This window comes from Mycteria americana, chromosome 5, assembly GCF_035582795.1.
Source record: "Mycteria americana isolate JAX WOST 10 ecotype Jacksonville Zoo and Gardens chromosome 5, USCA_MyAme_1.0, whole genome shotgun sequence".
Classification (NCBI taxonomy): Eukaryota; Metazoa; Chordata; class Aves; order Ciconiiformes; family Ciconiidae; genus Mycteria; species Mycteria americana.
This window is the reverse complement of record NC_134369.1, coordinates 61,437,577-61,459,627: the sequence shown is the minus strand read 5'-3', so window position 1 is coordinate 61,459,627 and position 22,051 is coordinate 61,437,577. Positions and strand designations below refer to the sequence as shown.

The following is a 22,051-nucleotide window of genomic DNA, read 5'->3' as shown; positions in this document are numbered from 1 at the left end:
TTAGTGCTCAGGATTTCGCAGGATTGAGCCCACTGAAAGAATTACAGTCATGTTGAGGCATGATTTTCCAGCAAAAGCCAATGAGCTTTAAATGTGAAGTGGTCCAAAAAATATATGAAGCATAAGCATGAATGTTTCAAAATAAAATGTTTTCCAACATTTTCTGTGAAGGCTGAGCTATACAATTCCAAAACAATAGTTATTCTTGTTTTAAAATCTAAGGAAAGAAAGATTTTAAACCAGAAATGATGATACTAAGTAGCACATAATCTACAGTGTACAAACCTAAAGACATTCTAGAATGAACGGGAGCTTTATGATATTTATCGTAATCATCTTACAATTATTTATTCCAGTACATTTATTCAGGGATGTCTGGTTGTCTTCACCCTTTTCTTATCTATGTCTTACAAGCAAAATATATATGGAGATGGTCTGGACCAATAAAGCAGGAAACTGCAAAGCCTGATGAATCTTATTTGTTGAGCCACACATGGTTGGTGTTGGAGTTTGGGTTTTGGGGGTGGGGTGGGGGTTTTTTGTGAGAAATAAAGTTTTCCTTTCCTCAGCAGCAACAGTAGTGACAGCAGAGAAGGACCAAGCCATTCTGAACTGCAGTAGGTGGGTTAGTCAGGCTGCCATAGCTTTTCAATACAATCAGTTTATTCTTTATGCAAACCATTCTTAGATTCTTTCACTGAATAAATGGAAACAGCATAGGTGCTTCTGTGGGCAGAAGACTAGATGGGGGGAAAATACCTTTATCATTGGTTTATATTATTTTTCTGCTACTTAGTATGTGCTTACAGATGTCCTTATCCTTTTCTCAGCAATGAGATTGTAGGAAAATGATTGCTGAGGATAGATAGCTTGAGAGTTTATAGTGTGCACGTTGAGTCCCTTTGGTCTTGAGAATAAGGTCAGACCTTCATTTTACTGAGGTGTATGTAATTTCTTAGAAATTTTCCCCACGTAGCAGCAGCAAGGTCTATAGGAGAATGAAAGTGAGTGTCCTTCCACCAAAGAGGAAGAAGGACATCCTTGGTTTAGCACAAGATATTAATGTATAGTGGGAAAGATGGAATCTTAAAAGGCTCTGTTGACCTTCATCACTAAAATGAGAAGGGGACCAAATCACTTGTGACACTTGCCTCATATTGAAGTCTGACCATAAATTCCTATATGCAAACTATTTGTGCATTTCATCTTTGTAGATACTAGCAGACTTACATCTGGGAGAAGAGCTGAGAAATTAGTGGTTTCTCAAACGGGACGATTACCTTTAGTGCTGTGTTTTTATTTGATGCTTGGCACATTGTAAATTCCATACAAAACAACCTGCCTGCACTGTGATGTGATATCCTTGTGACTTTTGCTCCCTAACTGGATGGAATGGGTTGTTTTCTTCTCTCTTATGTTCTGTCTTCATTTCTAGACTAATAGGCTTTTAGAAAAGGTACAATCTTGTAAGAGCGTTCATAAGCTCTTGTCACTTATCATATATTACACAAAGTCTCCTAGGTATTCTTTGATTTCCAGGTTTTCCAAACATCTCTCTCCCAGATACTTTTTGAATGATTATTTCCTTCAGCTTGCGTTTTTCCAGAATGAATCTCATTTTGGGTGATATCCAAAGCCCATTGAGGTCAGAAGAATGTCTCCTATTGACTTCAGTGGGCTTTGGATTTGTTCCTTTATTTCCTATATCCAGGAGCCAAATTCTGCACACCTTGTTGTTTTAATGGGAATTTTGTATAAGCAAGGCAAGCAGTATTGGCTTCCATAGTCTGATATTTTCGGACTCCTTTGCATTGTATTTCACTCTTTTCACTAGCATTCATAGTGGTACAATATAATTTACAAATGTAAGTGCTGTTTATCTGTCACCATCACCATGGATAGCTAATGGAAATCTTAAGTAATACTGGGTGAACTCTGTTGTGTCCACTACCACCTCTTTCCAGACTTGATATATGTTCTTCCATTACCTTTTGTTTCAGGCTTTTAATTACTTTGCAGTGCATAAGGTTTTGTCAGTGTTTGGGAAAATGTGAATCATTTGTGGGTAAAGTTTTGAAAGGCACTGTAATCAAATATAAAGTCCATTTACAGGTTATATTCTACATAGAATAACTTTTGCCCAGATTCAGGAAAGCGCTTTAACATGTGCTCGAGTCTATCCCTGTTAAGAAATGCAAGTAGATTTATAAAAGTAATTGTCTAAGTAGGACTTTGGTCTCAATAAAAGTTAAGCAAAACTTTATATTCATTCCTGAATAGGGAGATCTTTTCAAATTGTGTCTTTTATATATCAGTTCTCTAAGATGAAGGATTCCAAACTATTCTATAAAGTCAGTACCTGTAAAGACTATTCACCACTACAGTATGGTTATCTCTGAAATGAGTGTGCTATATATCTTTCCCAGGATTTGTCATTTAAATTTAAAACTGAAGTGAGTTTAGTGGAGGGCCACCAAGATGGTCAGGGGGTTGAAGGATTTGCCTTAGGAGGAGAAGCTAAGGTTTATTCAACCTGGAAAAGATATGGTTTTTGGAGGACCTTATAGTAGAAGGTCACCAAGAAGATGGAGCCAGGATATTCACAGTGCTGCATGATGGGAGGACAAGAGATAACAGACAGAAGTTGAAACAAGACAAGTTCAGACTGGATATAAGGAAAAACTTTTTCACAGTGAGGGCAGTCAAGCATTGGAACAGATTGCTCAGAGAAGTTGTGCAGTCCTTGAAGGTTTTCAAGACCAAACTGCACATGAGTAAGTTGGTCAGATCTCATAGCTGACCCTGCTTTGAGCCGGAGGCTGGACTAGATGAACTCCAGAGATACCTTCCAACCTGAATTATCCTATGATCTTTTGATCCTATTCATATTTTCTGTTGCTTGTGGTTCTAGTATGCTCTTGGCCTCTCTCTGTGTTCATACATTTTTTTCTAATAGCATTTATTCAATTATTTTTCTGGAAGGAGAAGCGAGAGATATGGGAAAGTTAGTTGGACTTGGACTTCCATAGGAAAAGTGTTAATCCATCTTTCTCCCTTTAGAATTTTTCCATTTCTCAGTACCTGCTCCTCTTGGCATACCAATTTAATTGTCAGTGGTTCATAAATTAACTAGCTAAATCCTTTATGATCTGGGGATGCATATGTCCTCCTTCTGGTTTATATTTTTTCTAGCTGTTTTATTAAGTACTTGTTATAAATAAATGTACCAGAAAGATTCTGCTGCTCTAGTTGCTCAGGCATCTTTTCCTTAGTTTTCTTGTTAAAGACTAATTTTTTAAAATGATTCCTCTATTCTTTCATTTTCCCTCTTTAATCCTTTATCAATTTGAGTAATATTTCACAGAATCACAGATCACAGAATGCTTGGGTTGGAAGAGACCTCTGGAGGTCATCTGGTCCACCCCCCCTGCTCAGGCAGGGCCACCTGGAGCCAGTTGTCCAGGACCATGTCCAGACGGCTTTTGAATATCTCCAGGGATGGCGACTCCACAACCTCCCTGGGCAACCTGTGCCAGTGCTCAGTCACCCTCACAGTAAAAAAGTGTTTCCTGATGTTCAGGTGGAAACACCCATGTTTTAGTTTGTGCCCATTGCTTCTTATCCTGTCACTGGGCACCACTGAAAAGAGCCTGGCTCCATCTTCTGTACACCATCCCTTCAGGTATTTATATACACTGAGGACATCGCCCTGAACCTTCTCTTCTCCAGACTATACAGTTCCAGATCTCTCAGCCTTTCATCATGTGAGGTGCTCTAGTCCCTTAATAATTTTAGTGGCCCTTTGCTGAATTCTCACCAGTAGCTTTATGTCTCGCTTGTAGTGGGGAGCCCAGAACTGAACACAATGCTCCAGCTGTGGCCTTACCAGGGCTGAGTGGAGGGGAAGGATCACATTCCTCGACCTGCTCACAACACTGCTCCTAATGTAGCCCAGGATAACTTTGGCCTTCTTCGCAGCAAGGGCACATAGCTAGCTCATGTTCAACTTGGTGTCCACCAGGACCTCAGGTTCTTTTCTGCAAAGCTGCTTTCCAGTTGGTCCTCTCCCAGCATTTATCGGTGCATGGGGTTATTTTAACACATTTTGATTTCATACTTAACAAAGAGCCTGCAAGGGTAAAGCCCAGCAGCTGAAGAAATCTAAAAAGGTACAGGTAGTTACCTAATGCAATCTATTCATATGCATAGAGCCTTAGTTGGGCTGTATGTAGAATTACAGATTGACTGAGCAGGTGAAGCCCATCATTTCAGATCATGGTTCAGTGCTGTTACTACCATTACTACCACAGACTTGAAAATTGATATCAAGTCCTCTATTACAATTAGGTAATTTTTTTGCAGTATTTTTCCTCATCTTCCAGTATAATCTTTAGTTTCAGCCTAGGTACGTCTGGGGCACGACACTTCCATTTTTTTGGGTATCCCCTGCACGCATACGAAGCATCCTCTTGTAGGATGCTTCAGGGAATGTTAATCAGCAGGGACCTACTCTGTACCCAGAAAATTTAATCTATGAAGAGATACTGCTACACAGATGTTGTTTCTACACAGAAGATGTTAAGAATTCCTCAAAGCTAGTTCTTGTGGTGTTGTCAACTCATGGCATGTAATGGACAAGCAGATCTGGTCAGGGAATGAACTTTTTTGTTTCTCTTGCTCAAAAAAATTAAGACTTTGTAAAAGAAAGTCATCCCAAGTGGGAACAAAAAGGCAAATTGTTGAACATCTTCAGGAAAAAAAGATTCAAATTGATACTGCTTTGGGTCATTTGAATTGTAGTGTTTGGCTAAAATAAAGTTATTCAGTTTAAAAATTTGTAATTTTAAAAATATAAAATATTGTAATGTGAAAATTTGAAGCTTTCTTTTCCAGAACTGTCTGATTGAAATATATCTACATTTTAGGAGTGTTTTCCACTTTGTCAAGAAAAGCTTAAATTAAATTAAATTTCTTTTAGGAAAGGATTCAATGGAAATGACAGTTTTCTAGTGGAGAGTTGCTCAACACATTTTTAGCACTTTGTGCAAATCATTTAACTGAAATACCTCAATTTTATTCCCATGTGAGAGGAGAGTTATATAGTTTATTGACCTCATAGAGTGTTAGGATAATTAATTTGTATTTATTAAGCACTGTAAAGACAGAGAAGCTCAATCCCCAAATGGAATTATAAAAAATACTGTGGTAGTCTAAATGCCACCAACTTTCAACGAAATTAAAAGGCACTATCAGGAATACTCTGAATCACTGATATGAATGAATTAAAAGAAATAGTTTCATTAACTCATTAAAATCTCTATAGACTTTGTTGTCCAGAGGTACATCAGGCAGCCATTATGTGCAAAAATGTGTATTTTTTCCCAACTTAGAATGTTTTTCCCAACTTAGAAATGGCATTTAATTTCATCTATCACTTTACCAGCTAGTCATTTGGTACTGTGAGATGCTTCTATACTTTGCCTCAGACAACTTTAGTTTTTACTATCCTGCATAATTTCATATCATCAGCAGAATGTATAAAGTTTGTATTTACTCTGTATTTGAAATTACTCATTAGAATGCTGAACAGCACAGATTCCAGCAGAGACCTTGTAACGCCTTGTGAGTAACCTTCCTCCCTTCTGACAATGGACCGTTAGTTCCTTCTTTTCTTTCCCAACTTGGAAAAAGCTAATAATGCACAAGAGGACTGTTCCTCTTGTGCCATGGTAGCTTCACTCTTTTAAAGGCCTGTAAATTTTCGCAAAGCTTTATGGAAATCCAAGTTGTATGCACCCGGATATCCAAGTATAGAATTGCAACACCACAGTTACCAGGTCATCTTATTCACATGTTCCTTTAGACAAGCCTAATACATTTTTGAAACATGACTTCCATCTGCAAATCTGCATCGATCTTCCCCTGTTAAAATCTCTGTCACAGCTGTAACTCCGATCATATTGCCATGGTAGAGTAAGCTTGTTAAAATATGCAGTCTTCATCTTCTAAATTATTTGGATACTTACCCTTTGATTACCCCAAGTATTATTTTGCTTTTTTTCATAAATGGTATTGAGGGGACATTTTATAGAAAAAGAAGGTAAGACTGAACAAAACCACTTATTTTTGTGACTAAATTATCAACATTGGGGAATTCATTAAAGAATGCTTGTAAAGAAAACCGAATTCTGGAAGTATATTTTGTGCAAGAAAAAACAAAACAAAAAATCCTTCAAGGTGAGTCTGTTCCTGAACCTCTACATCTGTATAGCTAACTAATTAAATATTATTTTCTTTATGAGTTCTCTGATATTGTTTTCTGTGTTTTGATTTTCAGATACATGTGTAGGCAAATTTTATAGAAAGTGGATTAATCTAGGCTTTGGCTTTCATTCAAGCTATGTCTGACATATACAAATCTGAGATCTGTAATGGAAGAGACTGTTTTAGAGACATGCAGATTCACATCACTATCACATTTCTAAATTTCACAACAGTCTTAATTTTCAGAGCTTCATACTTTGTACGTGCTAGATTTCCCTATTGTGTCAACTGGCTTTTCTTTCTGTGAAGCACTGAAAAAAGCGTGTGTAAATTCAGACGAAAATTGCCTGTGCTGTTGACATTTTCTGCTGTTGAAAATGTAGCAACTCAATTCTGATTTTCAGCTTGCTTTAAACTTACAGAAATGGTGCAACTGCCGCCTGTTTCTAATTATTCCTGAAAAGCCAGTAAGAGGTAGTAGGAAGGCCCCTCAGCAGAATGATTCAGAGTAATCTGGAAATTTTAACTATTGATCTTTGGCTGATGACGTTCTCTTTGCTAAGCCTGACGTGTGCTGCCCAGACCAGAGGTTGTTTCTGTTGCATCCTGTTCTGTCCAAGGCATGAAATTGCAGTGATGGGGGTTCAGGGAAGATGACGATATTCTTCTTCTTAGTAGTAGTACAAAATAATGAAACACAAGGGGCTTAAAGAGGTGCTCTTTTGATAACGCTAGCTTCGGTGAAAAACTGAAATCTCTACAGCTGATCAATGACATCAGCAGGTACCAAAAATCTTAGCCCATCACTGCTATAGTCTTATGACAAATGTTCAAAACTGGATGTCTGTATTTAAATAGGCTTCTGAATCTATAATGATAATGAGTTTACAAATAGTTTGATGTTTAGCTGGGTTGTATCTCACAGCCATTCACTGAGATTTGTGGGTATCTGTCACTGAGGTATAACAACTTTACTGACACTAGGGAGACTAAATGTGGATTGAAAAGCTTAACATTAGGCAACTGTGCTAATATTTTGGCCCTATTTCCTAGAAAATTATCTTTTACTTTTTAATCTTAAAAAACCCACAGTGAATAAAGCAAATTTTAAACATCTTAGCCTGGTAGTTACAGCATCCTCCAAAAGCTTAGGATTGGTACAATCAAGTAAAAAAATTGGCCAAGGTTCCTTAAAGATACGTAGAGTAGGAGCAAAATCCTACTAAAATGAAAGGCAAGTTTATTGCTTTTCCACATTTCTGGGTATGAGGCAGTGAGACAGAAAAGCCCTATATGAGCTGGATGTAAAATGAGCAGTTTCAGTATGATTGTGCTTTATTTTATGTAAACAAATAAATATATGCATGTGTGTGTATAAAATCCCTCACCTAACTTTGATTCTTGAGGAGTCTTGATCACTCGTAGCTTCCTGGCTTACTGCATTAATGCTACTATTTAATATGGATTCTTTTCTATTTCGCTTAACACTGTTCTCGCCTTTTCTTAAGCAAATCTCACTCATCCTACCTCCATTTCTCAATGATGTGTTTATTTTCACAGTTCTCTCAACCATCTCTTGCACAGGCAAGCTCACTGACCATTTTTCAGTAACTTTGGAGACCTAGGAATGTACTTTCTTTATATGATCAGCTGGTAATTTGAAATCTAGGTCTCTTCATCCTCTTATTTCCTGGCAGCTTTTTCTAAAGACTGTCATGGGGCAGCCAGTCATCCTCGAATGGTACATGCAAGAAGCTGATCTCTACAGAAGCTCAGATAACTGTTGTCTTTAGGGATCTTCTTTAGTGAACTCCCATTGTCCAGTGTTATGTGCTTACCTTGAGGTATATTTATTCAGTGTGTCACATGAGCATTTGCAGGGCAGATAACAGCAATTTGTGGAACTTCTGTCCTAAGCTGCAAATAACTCTTTTGTAATACAAGCTGCCTCATCCCTCCTGCACAAGAAGAAGGAGAAAGCATTGAAACATACAATGAAAATGAACTGATAACTTTACCATAGCTTATTAATGTTTATTTTTTTCTTGTTAAAATGGAAAGCTCTTCAAATAGGAGAATAAAGATTTATATTTTTATTATCAGGGACAGTATTTAGAACTACAACTCCTAAAGATAACCAGCTCCTCTGTTAAAAGGCTCTTTTGGAAATCACTGCAAGGAGCAGGCAGGAATTCTCCCCTTCCTATGTTCTCTGTTGCACCAGTGAATTCTGTGCTGCCTCTGACATACCAGACACATGGCATTGCTGGTATTCAGATATGATGAATTATGGCTCAGACCTGATGTTTCTCTGTTAGTTTCATGGTATAGCTTAGACTATTTATTAAAGTATAAAACCTAATAAAACTCTTAACATAAAGAAAGCTCCCAAATGGTCATAGGCTTAATGTCCCTCTATCCTTTTTACAGGAAGAAAAATGACTAAAACTTGAAGTCAGACTCTGGCATGCTTGAATACCATATGCCTGCACTATTGAGAGACTGGAGCAGAGTATCTGGAGAAAGATGAGAGAGTGTGGGTGGCAATAGAAAAAACAACCACGACTGTAAGTTAGCAAGATAATATCCTTACTTTCTTCTGTGGGTCTCAAGAGTGATTAAAAAAACATTGGTGTTTTAAAAATATTGCTGAAGACTACAGTGTGACTCATAATGCTTCAGAGAATGGAATTCTTGGAAGTTTCACTGTAATGCCAGATTTTAGAATGGAGGGCAGCAAAGCTGCAGAGAAGTAACACGAGGCTATGTTGACGGAGAAAGAACATCTCTGAGGAAATGCAGGCGAGAGAGAAAGAAAGGAAAGAGAATGAGCCTGGGGAGACATGACAAGACAATTATTTATACTGAGAGCTGTTGCTTGCACTGATGGGAATGTTTCACTGCTTTTTGAGATTTTACTGGCCAGCCTGCCTGCCTACACAATACTTGGTCATATACACAGCAGGGGAAGATATGTAAACATGTTGACCAATCAGGCAATGAAAGCAGTTACATGCGACTCTGAAAGTCCATCCTAGAGCTGGCCCGAAACTTTTGAATGGAACTTTTTTTTTTTTTTGGGGGGGGGGGGGTAGTAAATTTCTGGTAAATTCAGCTATTTTATGAGGGAATGTATTGGCTAAAAGTAAATTTTCATTGGGAAGGTTTCTCAAGTCAGAATAGACTTTCTGGTCAGAGTAAAATAAAGAAGAATGACAATTATCTGGAATTAAATAGTAGCCTCACAGTTATGGCATGCACCTGATATTTTGCTTCATACTGTAACATACCTGTTTTATATCCTAAATAAGTACCTTTGCTAGGAAAGTGAGCAGTCTTTCTCCCACCATCCCCCACAAGTGCTGATCAGTACCTATTCCCCTAAAGGTCCAAGGAAATGGTTTGTGTATTTCACAGGCTGTGACATTGGCAGGGATATGGAAATTCCAGGTTCAGATCCACGAACATGGGCTGGGCTTGTACCAGAACCTCCTCCTTTAAGTGAGTGTCCTAACTATCTGGCAGCTGAGGTATGATTGACTTCTCACTATTACTTACGGGGAAAAAGGTATTGTTTATACTGGAAGCCTAAATACTGAAATCTAGGCTCTTTTTTTTTTTTTAAGAGCATTCTTATTTTCTTGTTATCTAGTCTCTCCTATAAACTATATCTATAGTTTGTGCATACGGTTAAATAAAATATGTTGGTTCAGAGTGCTGAAAATGTGTTGATGGCTTAAAAGTGGATAATGCTGGTGTCTAGATAGAAACTTTGTATATCTTTTAAACATTTAATGATTATTCATCTGAAAATTCACATCTGAGAAATGTCATGACTTGATATTTGGTACTTCCTCTCTGAAAAAAAAAATCATCTATCCAGTAGGGGAGCAAATATGACACCACTCGTATAAGTGGTGGTCATATATTACAGTTAAATAAATACCCTAACTGAACAATTAGTTGATATGTTCTTGGCTGAAATTTGTTCATGTAATTTGATCGATGAAGTATGTGGATAAAGAATAGATTAACAGATCATAACCAGTTCACAAACAGTTCATGAACAGGAGGAAAGACTACAGAGCAGGGAATTTGAATAGTGTATATTTTACTTCACTTGTGTAACAGGAAAACATAGATTTTTGAGTTGGCCAAAATGGAAAATGAAACCTTTCATTTTTTGTTTTATGTATTTTTTCTGGAAATTTAAATCTAATTGTATTTAGAAATGATACATCTTAAATGAAAAAGGTGGTCTACTATGAAAATATGAATATAGATTTTTTGAGTTTTAACTTCTAATGTTTTTATGTTTTAATGAATTCTTGTTGGAATAATTTTGCAATTTTCAGGTGGATGACACATGGATTTTAGCCAGGTTGAACTGGTGACTTGGATGGATAAAACATTCGATCAAAAATTTGTCCAGCTTTCCTGGGCTTATGATCTACCATTTCCCTCATTTCCCAAAGCAGTGAACTGAGAAATGTCTATTTGTTATAGGATTAGTGCAACTAATTTGTTCTCATATTGCCTGTCATCCTGTAGATTTCATAATACGTGAACATAGCCAGACTGTTACGATCTCAGAGTCAGCAGTAAAATCTACAATGCATGATGATAGTAGGTTCTCAAATAAACAGGTGAAAAAATGCACCAAAAATTTGAGTAAACAACAGCAAGACAATCTGCATCTTCTCAGTTTGTGTAGGAGATAAGTCGAAGCTGGGAACCATTTTCTGATATGCCCATTAATGGATGTACAACTCATCCAATCACTCAGGAGCTAATACTGCACTTTTCTGTTCTGTGCATAAAAAATGTCATGCCAAATGACTCTGAGTGGTATCCTTAATGATGAATTTACAACCATCAGTAAGGAGCCTTCTTCGATTGTCTGCATTAAAGCAGCAGTTGATTATAATCGCATCCAGTGATGCTTTTCCTTGGCCTTATTAAAAAGAGCAGCATACAAGACAATCATACCCTTGGGTGTCTTTTGACTTGCTCAAAAGTATGTCTTAAGTGTTGATTTCTTTTCCAAAAAAAACCAAATTCCATTTTACAATGATGACACATCCATTGTCTAAAAACGAATGACATGGGAATTACAATGAATGCCCTGATTGCTCACCTGGCATTAAAAATAGTACCAGGTTTCACAAACAATATTTAGCTGGGCATATCTGTCAACTGTCAGTGCTGTGCATGGGAAATAGACAACCGGCTCCCTCTTTTCATCGTCCCACAGTTTGGGCCTTATCTCATGCATTTGTAATGCAGTGCTGCAGTCTCTCTTGGAGACTCTATGTGCTCGATGGCTTCTTCCCCATCCTCTGGGCCCATGAAGCACTGTCTTACTGCATTGAGCAAGAGAAGCTTGACAGATCTGGAAGTAAATTGTGAGTCAGTGGGCACACTCAATGACTGGAAAGATAAAGTCTGATTTTCCTTTTTGTAAAGTCCCTTTTCTAAGGATTAGATTTATTAACAAAACAAAAGATTCCAAAGCGGGTTTGTAGTAACACAGAATATGTGGTAAAAGACAAAGGAGATGTTTCCAGCTTCCAGCAGCGTCTGCAGGAAGTGCCAATATGCATCCCTCTGGATAGCTTCCTATCCAACTTTAGGAAACACAGATGTATTTCTATAGTGCATACCAATATGTTTCAATTCTACTGGTAAATCACTACTGAGTTTCTCCAAACCTCTCTTTGTGTTCATGAGGATGTGGCTGAAGACTTCAAAGTTCAGTCAGTAAAAAAATGAAAAGCAAGATCAATGACATTTCTTCCTCCATCTGCTGTTCTTTTCTTCCATTCTGTTCCTCCCAATAGATAATTTCTGGAAATTATTTCAGCTGAGTGAATCAAGTGAAGACATCTCATGGAAATAGGAGAGGCATTACACGTCAGTTCTGGGGAATGGTTCCATGTATTACAAATTCTTTTCTTGCTTTTGCTTACCACACCTTTGCTCTAATCAGGTAGACAGAACTATTGACTTAGTTTGATGTCTATTGACTGAGATAGAACTATTGACTTAGTAGATTATTTTGTATCAGAGATACATCAGTCAGCTAAATACTAACTAAAAAAAATCTATAGATCTGCATGAACATTAAAAAAAACAAATAGAGCCCAGCATAATCATTCCAGTGATATGCATTCTAGAGAAGGAAATATATAGTTAAAAGAGAAAAAAAGATAAAATTAAATAGAGGAAACAAGACAACTGAGTTCCATCTAATATTTTCCATTTCCCCAGAACTGTTCCTTATTCACTGACATACATGCAATTGATGTGTTCCACTTAGAGTGAGAAGAAATAGAAATGAACTTGGTAATTTGCTTGAATTTTTGTATAATTATCACTTTTTGAAATAAATATTTCATTCTATAAAACGGACAACTGCCTGCCACTCCTTTTCCAATGTTCCAAAACCACTTTGGTCTAATTTTGATCTCTGTTTGCAATTGTATGCATGTGTCTGTGTGTTAGTAGCACAGTATGTTCTCTATGTCCATGTGCTGCAAATCCAGTTGACAGCAGTCTTGTGCCCTCTTCTTTCCTGGTTGTCCTTCATCACAAATGGTAAGTGATCAAATAACTAAAAATTTTTTTTTCTTGCGTTGAATTGTGAAACTTCCAGAATTTCTTCAGCCCAGTCCCATAGTTTTTATAAGGGTCACTTCTTTTTGTCCACAATTTGAAGAAGTCATAACATGTACCTTTAAATTTTACTTATCACTTAATAAAATATAATTTTTCATAAGCGTACATTTTAAAATTTATCCTTAGGTAATGTAATGATTTTTATTCTTAGAAATTATTTCCACTATCAGGTCTTTGGCACTAACTATATCTTTGGCATAATTATGCTCATGAAGTTACTTACATGCGCTCTGAGAAAGCTCTGAAAGATGTTTCAACACAAAATTTTTCAAGTTCATGATACTTGAAGGGAGGTTCTGTGCTGTGAGACCTCGTTTAATTTCCACAGTATGGCACATCATTTGAGGAATTGTGCCTGATAAGCTGGAGTGATTAAGTAAGTATGCTGAATTTTGCCTACTGCAAGGAATGTACATCCTGACTAACTCTTCAGGCAAGAAAAGCAAGACCTACCAAGGAAACAGAAATATTATCCTAAAAATCCCACCCAGGGTGCCTTGGAATGGATGTGAAAGTCCAGTCAAATGCAGACTGCTCAAGCACTAGTTGCTTTGTAAGCCTAAGAAGGTGAGAGGGAGAAGATGGACAGAAGAGATGGAAAGCTTTGCTATAGTCCTTACCCTCATTGCTAGGGGTTTCAGTAAAATTTAAATCTGTTTATTGTTTATTATAGTGCCCATTACTCTATAATGGATAATGGGATCCCCTTCTGCCAGGGGCCATGTGCCAATTCATCCCTGAATGTCCCCAGTAAGAACTACAGCTCTTAGATGTTGTCTTTATCAGACATTCAGGGATCGGCTCCGTGTCAAAGTAATTCTGAGCACTGGGGGAACGATGTGTAGGAGGTTGAACTACCTTACCCCATCTGGCCGTGTCCTAAAGGTTCTTTCAAGATGGAGGATATTTATTACTTGAAAGGAAATGGAAGCAAACGCTTCCATGAGCAAAGTCAGGAAGGAGCTATTAACTTGGAACAGAGAGAGGAAACATCAGATAGGCCTGACCTTCTATGTTTGATGGGCACAGGAACTCCATGGACCAGACTGAGGGATCCTTACTTTTGTGAGCATAAGCATTATACCCTGAGAAGAATTCCTATACAAAACATATCAGCTGAAGGATTTTAACCTTGTCCTGTAACGTATTTTCACACAGGAGGTATTGAATACTGCTTAACTGTTCTAGTTAAGATGTTTTTGGTTGTTGATTGTTAGTGCATTTACCACTGTAAACCACTTCCAAAATCTCTAAAGGAGCAGGTGGAAGGCCAAGAAGACAAGGAAGACATGGAGTAGTCAATTAAGCGGAGGTCATAAATGAACGCCTTTTCAAGAGGCATCATCAAGAATTTGTCTGAAAAGAGAAATTTGTAAAGGAGGAAGCAGGTGTCAAATTCCTTTTGGCAGCCGGATGCTTAAAAGCATTTAAAATGAAAAGCTACCTGATCTAAAGCTCAAGACACCAAGAGGATGCACCTTAACAGGTGGAAGGGTACACGCATTGATGGGGTTTACGACTCTCACACTGTAGGGAGGGTGCAGAACGGTGAGGAAACGTGCTGACGTGACTAAGTTCTGGCAGGATTTAGGACACTGGCACTGTCAGTGAGGAGGAACTTGAGAAGGATTTTTGAGCTCTGTATTCAAACAGCTGTCTGTCTTCCGCAGCATGCTGTAGAAAAATAGGGGTTTTGAACCATTAGAAAAGCAAAGGAAGTGCAATAGCCCAGATTTTGATCATAATTACACCCAGGTGGTTCTGAAGTGACTACACCCGTGTCATTGAAGTTACACCAGTGCAAAACTTGTGTGAGAACTGAATCAAGCCCTTTGTTTTCTTGCATTTGTGTACCAAAAGAGCACTCTAACGGCTCTTAGTAAATAATAAATTAATAATGATATTATGATCTCCCTTATGACTGGAAGAAGTACAGAAAAAATAGTGTCAGAGTAAGAATCTTGCTTGCAAGATTCTTTGAATGTGTCATTTCTAGATTTATATTGGATATATGATGCTTTGCTGGACTGATTTTAATTTCTGGACTGAATTTAATTTTTATTTCAAACCTCAGAAATATCAAATTTAGTCAGTTAGTATGTGGTGAACGATACCAAACCTACAACATATAGCTTATAGATCAAATGAGTAAGACCTCTGGTCTGTTCATCATAAAACACCTTTAAATCCCAGCAGAAAGTAGGGATGAGAACAACTAATGAGAGAAGCAAGTGCTTTTGCTGTCTCCCTGCTTTTAAGCAAATAATATTTTAGTAGCTGGTTTCGTTTGTGTTTCCCCATTTGTGCCTCAGAATACACCAGATTGCAATGTTACATCACATCTTTAATGACTGGAACCATGTCCTGAGATCCCCCTCTGACCACACCACAACTTCCTTCTTTCTTTTCCACTCTCGGCTAGAGGACTGTATGTAATTATGCTGAGGACATAATTCGATTAATTATTGACAGGACCTGTAATCACCACTCAGATCTCTCTCTGATAAATCTCTTCCCTGCTCTCTGACTTCTGTTTGTCAGGCACTAAGGAGGTGGAAAGGCAGTAAAAATGCGTTTTAAAGATAGGACGTTTCTCAATACTCTGTATCAGCCGGAGAGGCTTGTGACATCCAGGGCTCTTTAGATGTAAAGCGTATTGTTCTCGTCTGTGCTAAACAAGTATCCCCGAGAAAGCTCAGTGGGATGGAGGCTTATGATTCATTTTAAGTGGAGGATATAATAGGAGCAGATAACTGTGATTTGGGCAAAGGAAAAGTGTGATCTCTTTCAGGGATTCCGGGCATTCACAGCAAATTTTTCTTCTGCAGCTGATTAAAGAGAAAGTGATAAACAAGAGTTCTGTTTTCGGTTGGTTTAAAGGAGGAATGCAGCTTCAGAAAGCTGATTTATTTAGGGGGGAAAAAAAAAAATCCTGACCTCCGGTAGCCTTTGACCAAAATCTGCTAGTAGCAGAAAGTAAAGACGAGGCTGTTTCTGTAACTATTAAAACCCAAGTAAGGACAGTGATCATTTCTGTCCATATGACCGGAAAATGTCCTGGGGGCCGGGCCGGGGTGGGGACGTGCCCGGGGGTTGCCCGTAACTTCGGATTACAACTAAAGCATGCCAAAAGCCGATAAGAAAAAGAGATAAGGAGGTGAGAAAGCAAAGAAGGGCTTTATTGTAAAGTAAGGAAAACTAAGCTGGGGGGGAGGGGAGGAAGTAACCGCGTAGGTAGAGCTGCCCTTGTAGCCCCTGCAACCGGGGCTAACCCGATGCCGGCTCTGAGGGCGGGCGCGGAGCCGCACGGTCTGACACCCGCCCAGGGCCGGGTGGGTGCCGGTGCGCCGGGCATCGGCTCCGGCCTTCACACGCCCCTGGGAGCCGAGCCTAGCGCTGCCGAGTGACCCGGCCCTGCGTGGGGCTTCGCCGCCGCCTGCGCTCGGGGGGGCGCGGGGTGGCACCGGCCCCGCCCGGGGGCTGCGGGCAGCGGGGCGGCTCGGCGGGCACCCACCGCCCTTCCCTGCGGCTGCGTGAGAGTCCTTTACGGCGGCATCCTGAGAGAAGACCCGCTGCGCGGGTTTGCAAGAGCTGCTCTGCCTTTGGTCCTCCCGGCACGGCGTGCGTGGGGCTGGGAAAGGCGCCGCGGGGAGCAGGGACACGGCTGCGCTCGGAGCCGGTGGGCAGCGGCGCGGTGGCGGTGTGCTGCCCCGGCGGCCGCCCTCCGCCCGGCGCTGGCACCTCCACCTGCTCCCGTGTCTCTGGAGCCCGGTGTGGGCGCCTGCCCCACCTCCTCTCGCTTCCTTCTGGATGTGGCGAGGTGACTTTGGCTCCTTCCGTGTCGGGAACAACGTTCAAAGGGAGCGGGGCGTCGCCGTCCTTAGGCAAGAGGCAGCCGGGGTTGCTGATGCTTGGGAGCCTGGGATCGGGGAGAAGCGCTCCTTCGTCCCGCGTGGGGTCGCGGGGAGGGAGCCGAGGCTGATGCGCCCGTGGACCAGGCGAGAGGCACGGACGGTGGCCGGAAGCGGCTCAGGCACCGACACCTTTCCCGTACCGGGGCGGGTGCTGCCCACGCCGGGAGGAGCGGGGCGATGTCCCGCCGCAGCCTGCCCTGCTGGGGCTGCCGCGGAGGTTCCCCCTCCGCTCCGAGGCTTCGTCGAGGGCTCTGTGCTTCACGCCCAGCGCGCAGCCGGGGGAAGCAAGCCCACCTCGGGCTCTCGCCCCGCCGCCCCACAGCATCAGCGGAGGTGCCGGAGCCGGGCGGAGCCGGTGCAGCCCTGAGCCCGGTGCCGCGGGAGGCCGGCCGGGCGTCCGCTCGGAGGGGCGGTGGAAAGGTGAAGTGCTGAAGGGTTTTAGGGGCCGGCAGAGCCGGCTGCACGGCAGACGGGTCGGGAAGCCCGAAGCGGGCACCTGAGCCGGATCTTTTGACACCTCCGCCAAAGCAGCCTGATTTCCAGGGGTTCTGCGCGCCCGCCGCTCCCGCCGCTCCCGCCGAGGGCGGGGACTGCGGGGGCGAAAGGGACCGAGGAGCGGGGTCGGAGCCGCTGGTTTAACTGTGAGAGACCGCCCGGTGCTGCTTTCCTCGCGGGGAAGCGGCGGGAGCGGTTACACGGGCTAATCTAAACCGTGAATGCTGAGGGGACAGGGGAACATTGCCATGGACAAGACAGGGGCTATAACGCCCTTACAAACAGCTTTCCGCAGGTTTAGCTTAGTACTGCGGGCGCGACTCTCTCCGCAGCTGCGGAGAGCGGCGTCCCCGGCTTGCCTTACCGTCGGGCGGTGCCCCCCTCTCCAAAACTTACTCAGGGGCTGAACAGCCCGGGCGCCTCGTCCCGCTGCTGTCAAGGACAAGGAGGCGTTCAGAGGCACAACGGGCGGTGCTTAAAGACCCGCTGTTTCTGAGCGGCCTTGCACGGCTCCTGCGGGGGTTGCGGGATGCTCTCCACGCTCGGCTTCACCTGCCGGGCTCCGGGGGAGCGAGCTCCGGCACCCCGCACCCTTCGAAACGCAGCTGCCGGCCCCCGGGAGGGGGGGTGAGCCTCGCACCGCCGGGCTGGGCGCTGGCCTCCTGCCCGAGCCCCGCAGCCGCCGTCGCTCGGCGGGGCCGGCCCCGCCTCGCCGCAGGTGCGGGTCGCGCTGCCCCCGGCCGGGCTCCGGCCCCAGCCCCGGCCCCGTCTGCGCGCCCGCGACGAGGCGTCCTCCGCAGGACGACTCCCCCGGCCGGGACGGCTTTCCCTCGCCTGTTTTTTTGGCCGGGATTCGCTTGCCTGCACGGCGCCGGCCGGCCCTGCACCTTCGCCCTCCCAGGGCTCAGCCCCGCGGGCGGCTCGCCGGGGTCAGAGAGGGAGCGCGCGGTCCTCCGCGCCGGTCTCTAGGACCACCGAGGCGCTCCCTCCCCCGGCAGCCCCGCAGGTCCGGATTTCGCCCTGGGGACGCCCTGTAGCCCCCCTTCTCCTTCGGGTCGCGGGCGGTGCGCGCTCCTGCCGCAGCCGAGCGAGAGCCCGTCGCCGGGCGCGGCAGCAGCTCGCCGCCCCCGGGCCCCCAGCAGCGCATCCTCTCCCGCCTGCCGCTTCGTCTTCCCCTCCTCGGCTGCGGGAAGGGTATTGTGAGGTAGGCAACAGGGAAAGTGAACGTAGCGGTCTGAAGATAGAGAGAGGCAGTCAAGGTTAGACGTGTATTTACTCAACCTTTATTATTTAAAAAAATTCATAAAAAAAAAAAAAAGGTGAACGAACGTCTTACAAAACCCCCCCCACATAAATAGGACATTCCGTTCAGCTCTGGCTATTGGCAGTTCTAGTACTTGACAACATCAGACGCGATTTCCTGGCATTAGAGAAACCCATTTCAAAATCGGTCATCACAAAGAAATACTAGAAATCCCAGTTAGCACTTGCTAGGCAGCACGGAGCACTTGTACACAACTTTTCAGACACACACCCGCGCACACACGCAGTTGGGAACAGATCCCGTACGAAGAGAGCCTCCTTAAAAAATAGTAAACGCTTCTCAAAAAAAAAAAAAAAAGGAAAAAAAAGTTATTTACAAAACGCACATGGAAATACAGTATTGACAGAGCGTGGCTGGCAAATCAACATGATTTGAATAGAGAAAGGACTATGGCACATCTTGCTCGAAAGCTCGCACAGCAGCCTCCTTCGAGTGTCCCCGGGGGAAGACAGCTCCTGCCATCCGCGTCGCAGTGCCTTCTCCCTCCCCACCTCTCCTCCCGCCCTGCCCTCGCCTCTCCACCCCTGCGCTTCTTGCCAGGTCCTTTTTACACTTGGATGACCACCGTGCTGGGGCTCTGGAGCCGGGTTTTGTACTGGTCTAGCCAGGTCCTCAGCTCCGAGATCTTGTAGCCCTCTGGTCCTCTGCCTCCCTGGTACATCACCTTCTCCTCCTGGATGATGTAGAGCCTCTCGAAGTAGGCACCGTAGGCGGCGCTGGAAGCATTGTCCATGGTGTCCACGGCCAGGGGGCAATCGGGCGCCCCTTCCCTCATCAGCTGAGCTGCCCGCAGCCTGTCCTGGAGGCACTGGTGCTTGGGGATGTTGTAGGCTGCGTCCGAGCTGACCCAGCCGTCGGAGGGGTGTGCTTCTTCGATGTACACCAGCAGGAAGTCAGCAATGTCCACGAAGTGCGCGGCCAGGCGCTGGAAGGACCTCAGGCGGGCCATGAACGGGGGTCAGGTGCAGCTGCCGAAGTTGAGGATGAGGGGTCTCTTGCCGCGGGCGAAGTCCAGGATGCGGAGCCTCTTCTGCCCGTCCAGCTGGATCACCTCGGGGTTGGGGGCTAAGGAGCCCACGTGCGCCGACTTGAAGAAGTCCAGCTTCTGCCCGTGCCACACGGCTTTCAGCGACTCCAGCGTGAACATGCGGTTGGAGTCGGACACGCAGACCGGGGGGTCGTCGGGGGGCGGCCCCTCGCTGGCGCTGGCCACCTCCTCCGCCGTGGGCATCATCAGCATCTTCTTCCTAATGCACAGAAAATCCAGGAGCCAGAGCATCACGGCGGTGAGCAGGAAGCGGGGGAAGAGGAGGATGCAGGCGACCGCCTGGGTGAGCAGCTGCAAGGTGTGAACGCCAAGGGAGTGGAGCATCGCAGCGGCTTGTGCTGCAGGGCGCTGGCTGCCTGGGGGCCCCCACGCACCCTGCTTGCCGGGGTCTGTGCAGCACAGCTGAGATCCCGCTTCTCTTTAAGCCCATTTTATAGTCAGGGATTTAAATGAAAAGTGACTCCACCTCCGGCCAGAACCCGCCCCTCTGGAACTTGAGCCTGGGGATTACCTACCCCTCCACTCTAATGACCTAAAAATACACAGACAAAAGGGGAGAGAGCCCCGGCGGGAGCTGCGAGGGACGTGCAACGAAGCAGGGAGCAGCCGCTATCAGGCACCAGCAGGGAGTCCGAGATAGGGCACCGCCGGGGTCCCCGGCCGCAGATAGCGGCAGGCGCTCACAAACAGCCCCGCCAAGGACAATGCAACAGGCGCAGCCCGCCCCCGGCCCGGCCCGGCTCCGCACGGGCTGTGCGAGCGCGGGGCCGCCGCCGCGCCGGAGCGGCAGCGGGAGCGGGGGCCGCGGCCGTCCCGGCAGCGCCCGCAGGTGACAGGGACGGGCCGCCCGCGCCGCGTCCCTCCCCGCGCCTCCCTCCCCTCCCCTCCCCTCCTCTCCCCGCCCCGCCGGCCCCGTCGCCCCCGGGCACGGCCTCCGCCCCGCCACACGCCCCGGCGCCGCGGGGGCACCCGGGGCTCGAACCCGCGGACACGCCGCGCCCGCATCCTCCCGCCGCGGCGGCGGGACGGGAGGCGGCCGCTGCCCCGGCCCGCGGGCACCCCCTCGCCCGGCAGCGGGCGGCCCGGGCCCCGCCGGCGGAGGGCCTCGGCGCGGGGGGTGCCAGGTGGGCGCGGGCCGGCGGGCGCTGCCCGCGGCGGAGGAGGGGCGCGGGGCGGCGCTCCGGCCGCTAGGGGTAGCTGTTGCCCGAGAAGCCGCCGCGGCGGCGGCTGCGGCGGCGGGGAGCCGCGGGGCCCTGCCGCCCCCCGGCCCGAGGTGTCCGCGCCCCCGCCGCCGAGCCCCGGACCCCCAGTCGGAGCGGGCGTCCCCCCGGCGGCGGGTCTCCCCTCGGGCGGCGGTCGCCGGCCGCCTGCGAGCGCCCTCGGGAGCGGGGGTCGCCGCGGAGAGCCCCGGGGCCGCAGGAGGCTGCGGGGGGCGGGCTGGCCCGGGGCTGCGGGTGCGCGCCGGGGTGTGAAGGCGGGGCCCGGCCGCACTGCGGAGGCGGCCTTCGGCCGCGCTCGACGCCGGCCTGGTCGGGACGGCCCCTGCATCCTCGGGGAGGATCGGATCGTCTCCTCTCGTCTCGTCCCGGGGACGCACCGGGGCCTGCGGGGCGTGCGTCACCCGGGCTTCTCCTGCCAGCTCCCCCGCGCCGCGGAGCTGGGGCCCGGCCGGCGCTGCGGGGGGTGCCACGACGGGTGGGCAGCGGGGAGGGTGGAGGCGGCAGGAGAGCGCTGGCTCTGCAACGTCCCCCTGTTCGCTGGGCGTCCTGCTGCATCCAGGTGAGCTGTAAGTCAGGGCAGACGCTCCTTTATGGCCGGCGACTCAGGAGGAGCCAGCAATATTTTTTTTCTGTTGTCAAGTGAAGTATAAACACAAGCTTCTCACGTGAGTAAGTCTAGCAAAGTCCTTAAACAGATGGCTGAAGTGTCACCTCATGGACATGGTCAGGTAGACCCAGGTACCGTCCACAGCGCGGACATGCAAGGGCTGGTTTTAGGTTGGGTGGGTAGCAAAGCGCTACCCACCCCAGCGCTATCAGTAGCAAAGCGCTTGCAGTATGCGGAGCTGAGCACAGACTGGCCACCTTCAGTTTTCACCCACTTAGGAGGAATTTATGGCCTGTAAATTCCTTCTTGCTGGACTAGATGGAGACGTGTCCCAGAGGTATGGAGCTTAAATCTAATTTTGTGTATAGACACAGTCCTAGACAAAATACGCCAGCTCTGCTCGCAGCCTTGCCACTCCATCAGTGCAGGGCTCCCAGCTTGCAGTGTGCACATCATTTCCTCACCAGCTTCTTCAGAAAGGGATATTAGTTGTCCAAAATG

General features: G+C 45.9%; 1 protein-coding gene and 1 long non-coding RNA gene across 5 annotated transcripts in view; one reads left to right on the top strand and one right to left on the bottom strand.

Annotated features, from left to right (window-relative positions):
* LOC142410665 (uncharacterized) overlaps window positions 1-9,881 on the top strand; it is a 50,942-nt gene extending 41,061 nt beyond the window's left edge. For all 4 annotated transcript variants that reach the window (XR_012775999.1, XR_012775998.1, XR_012775997.1 and 1 more), the window contains exon 3: window positions 8,695-9,881. This is a non-coding gene — a long non-coding RNA (uncharacterized LOC142410665). The remainder of the gene's footprint in view (window positions 1-8,694) is intronic.
* An 8,769-nt stretch (window positions 9,882-18,650) lies between these two features.
* DIO3 (iodothyronine deiodinase 3) lies at window positions 18,651-20,514 on the bottom strand. The gene has a single exon (XM_075503591.1). The coding sequence runs from the start codon at window positions 20,045-20,047 to the stop codon at window positions 19,223-19,225; it is 825 nt and encodes a 274-aa protein (XP_075359706.1). The 5' UTR covers window positions 20,048-20,514; the 3' UTR covers window positions 18,651-19,222.
* Between the last annotated feature and the right edge of the window lie 1,537 nt (window positions 20,515-22,051).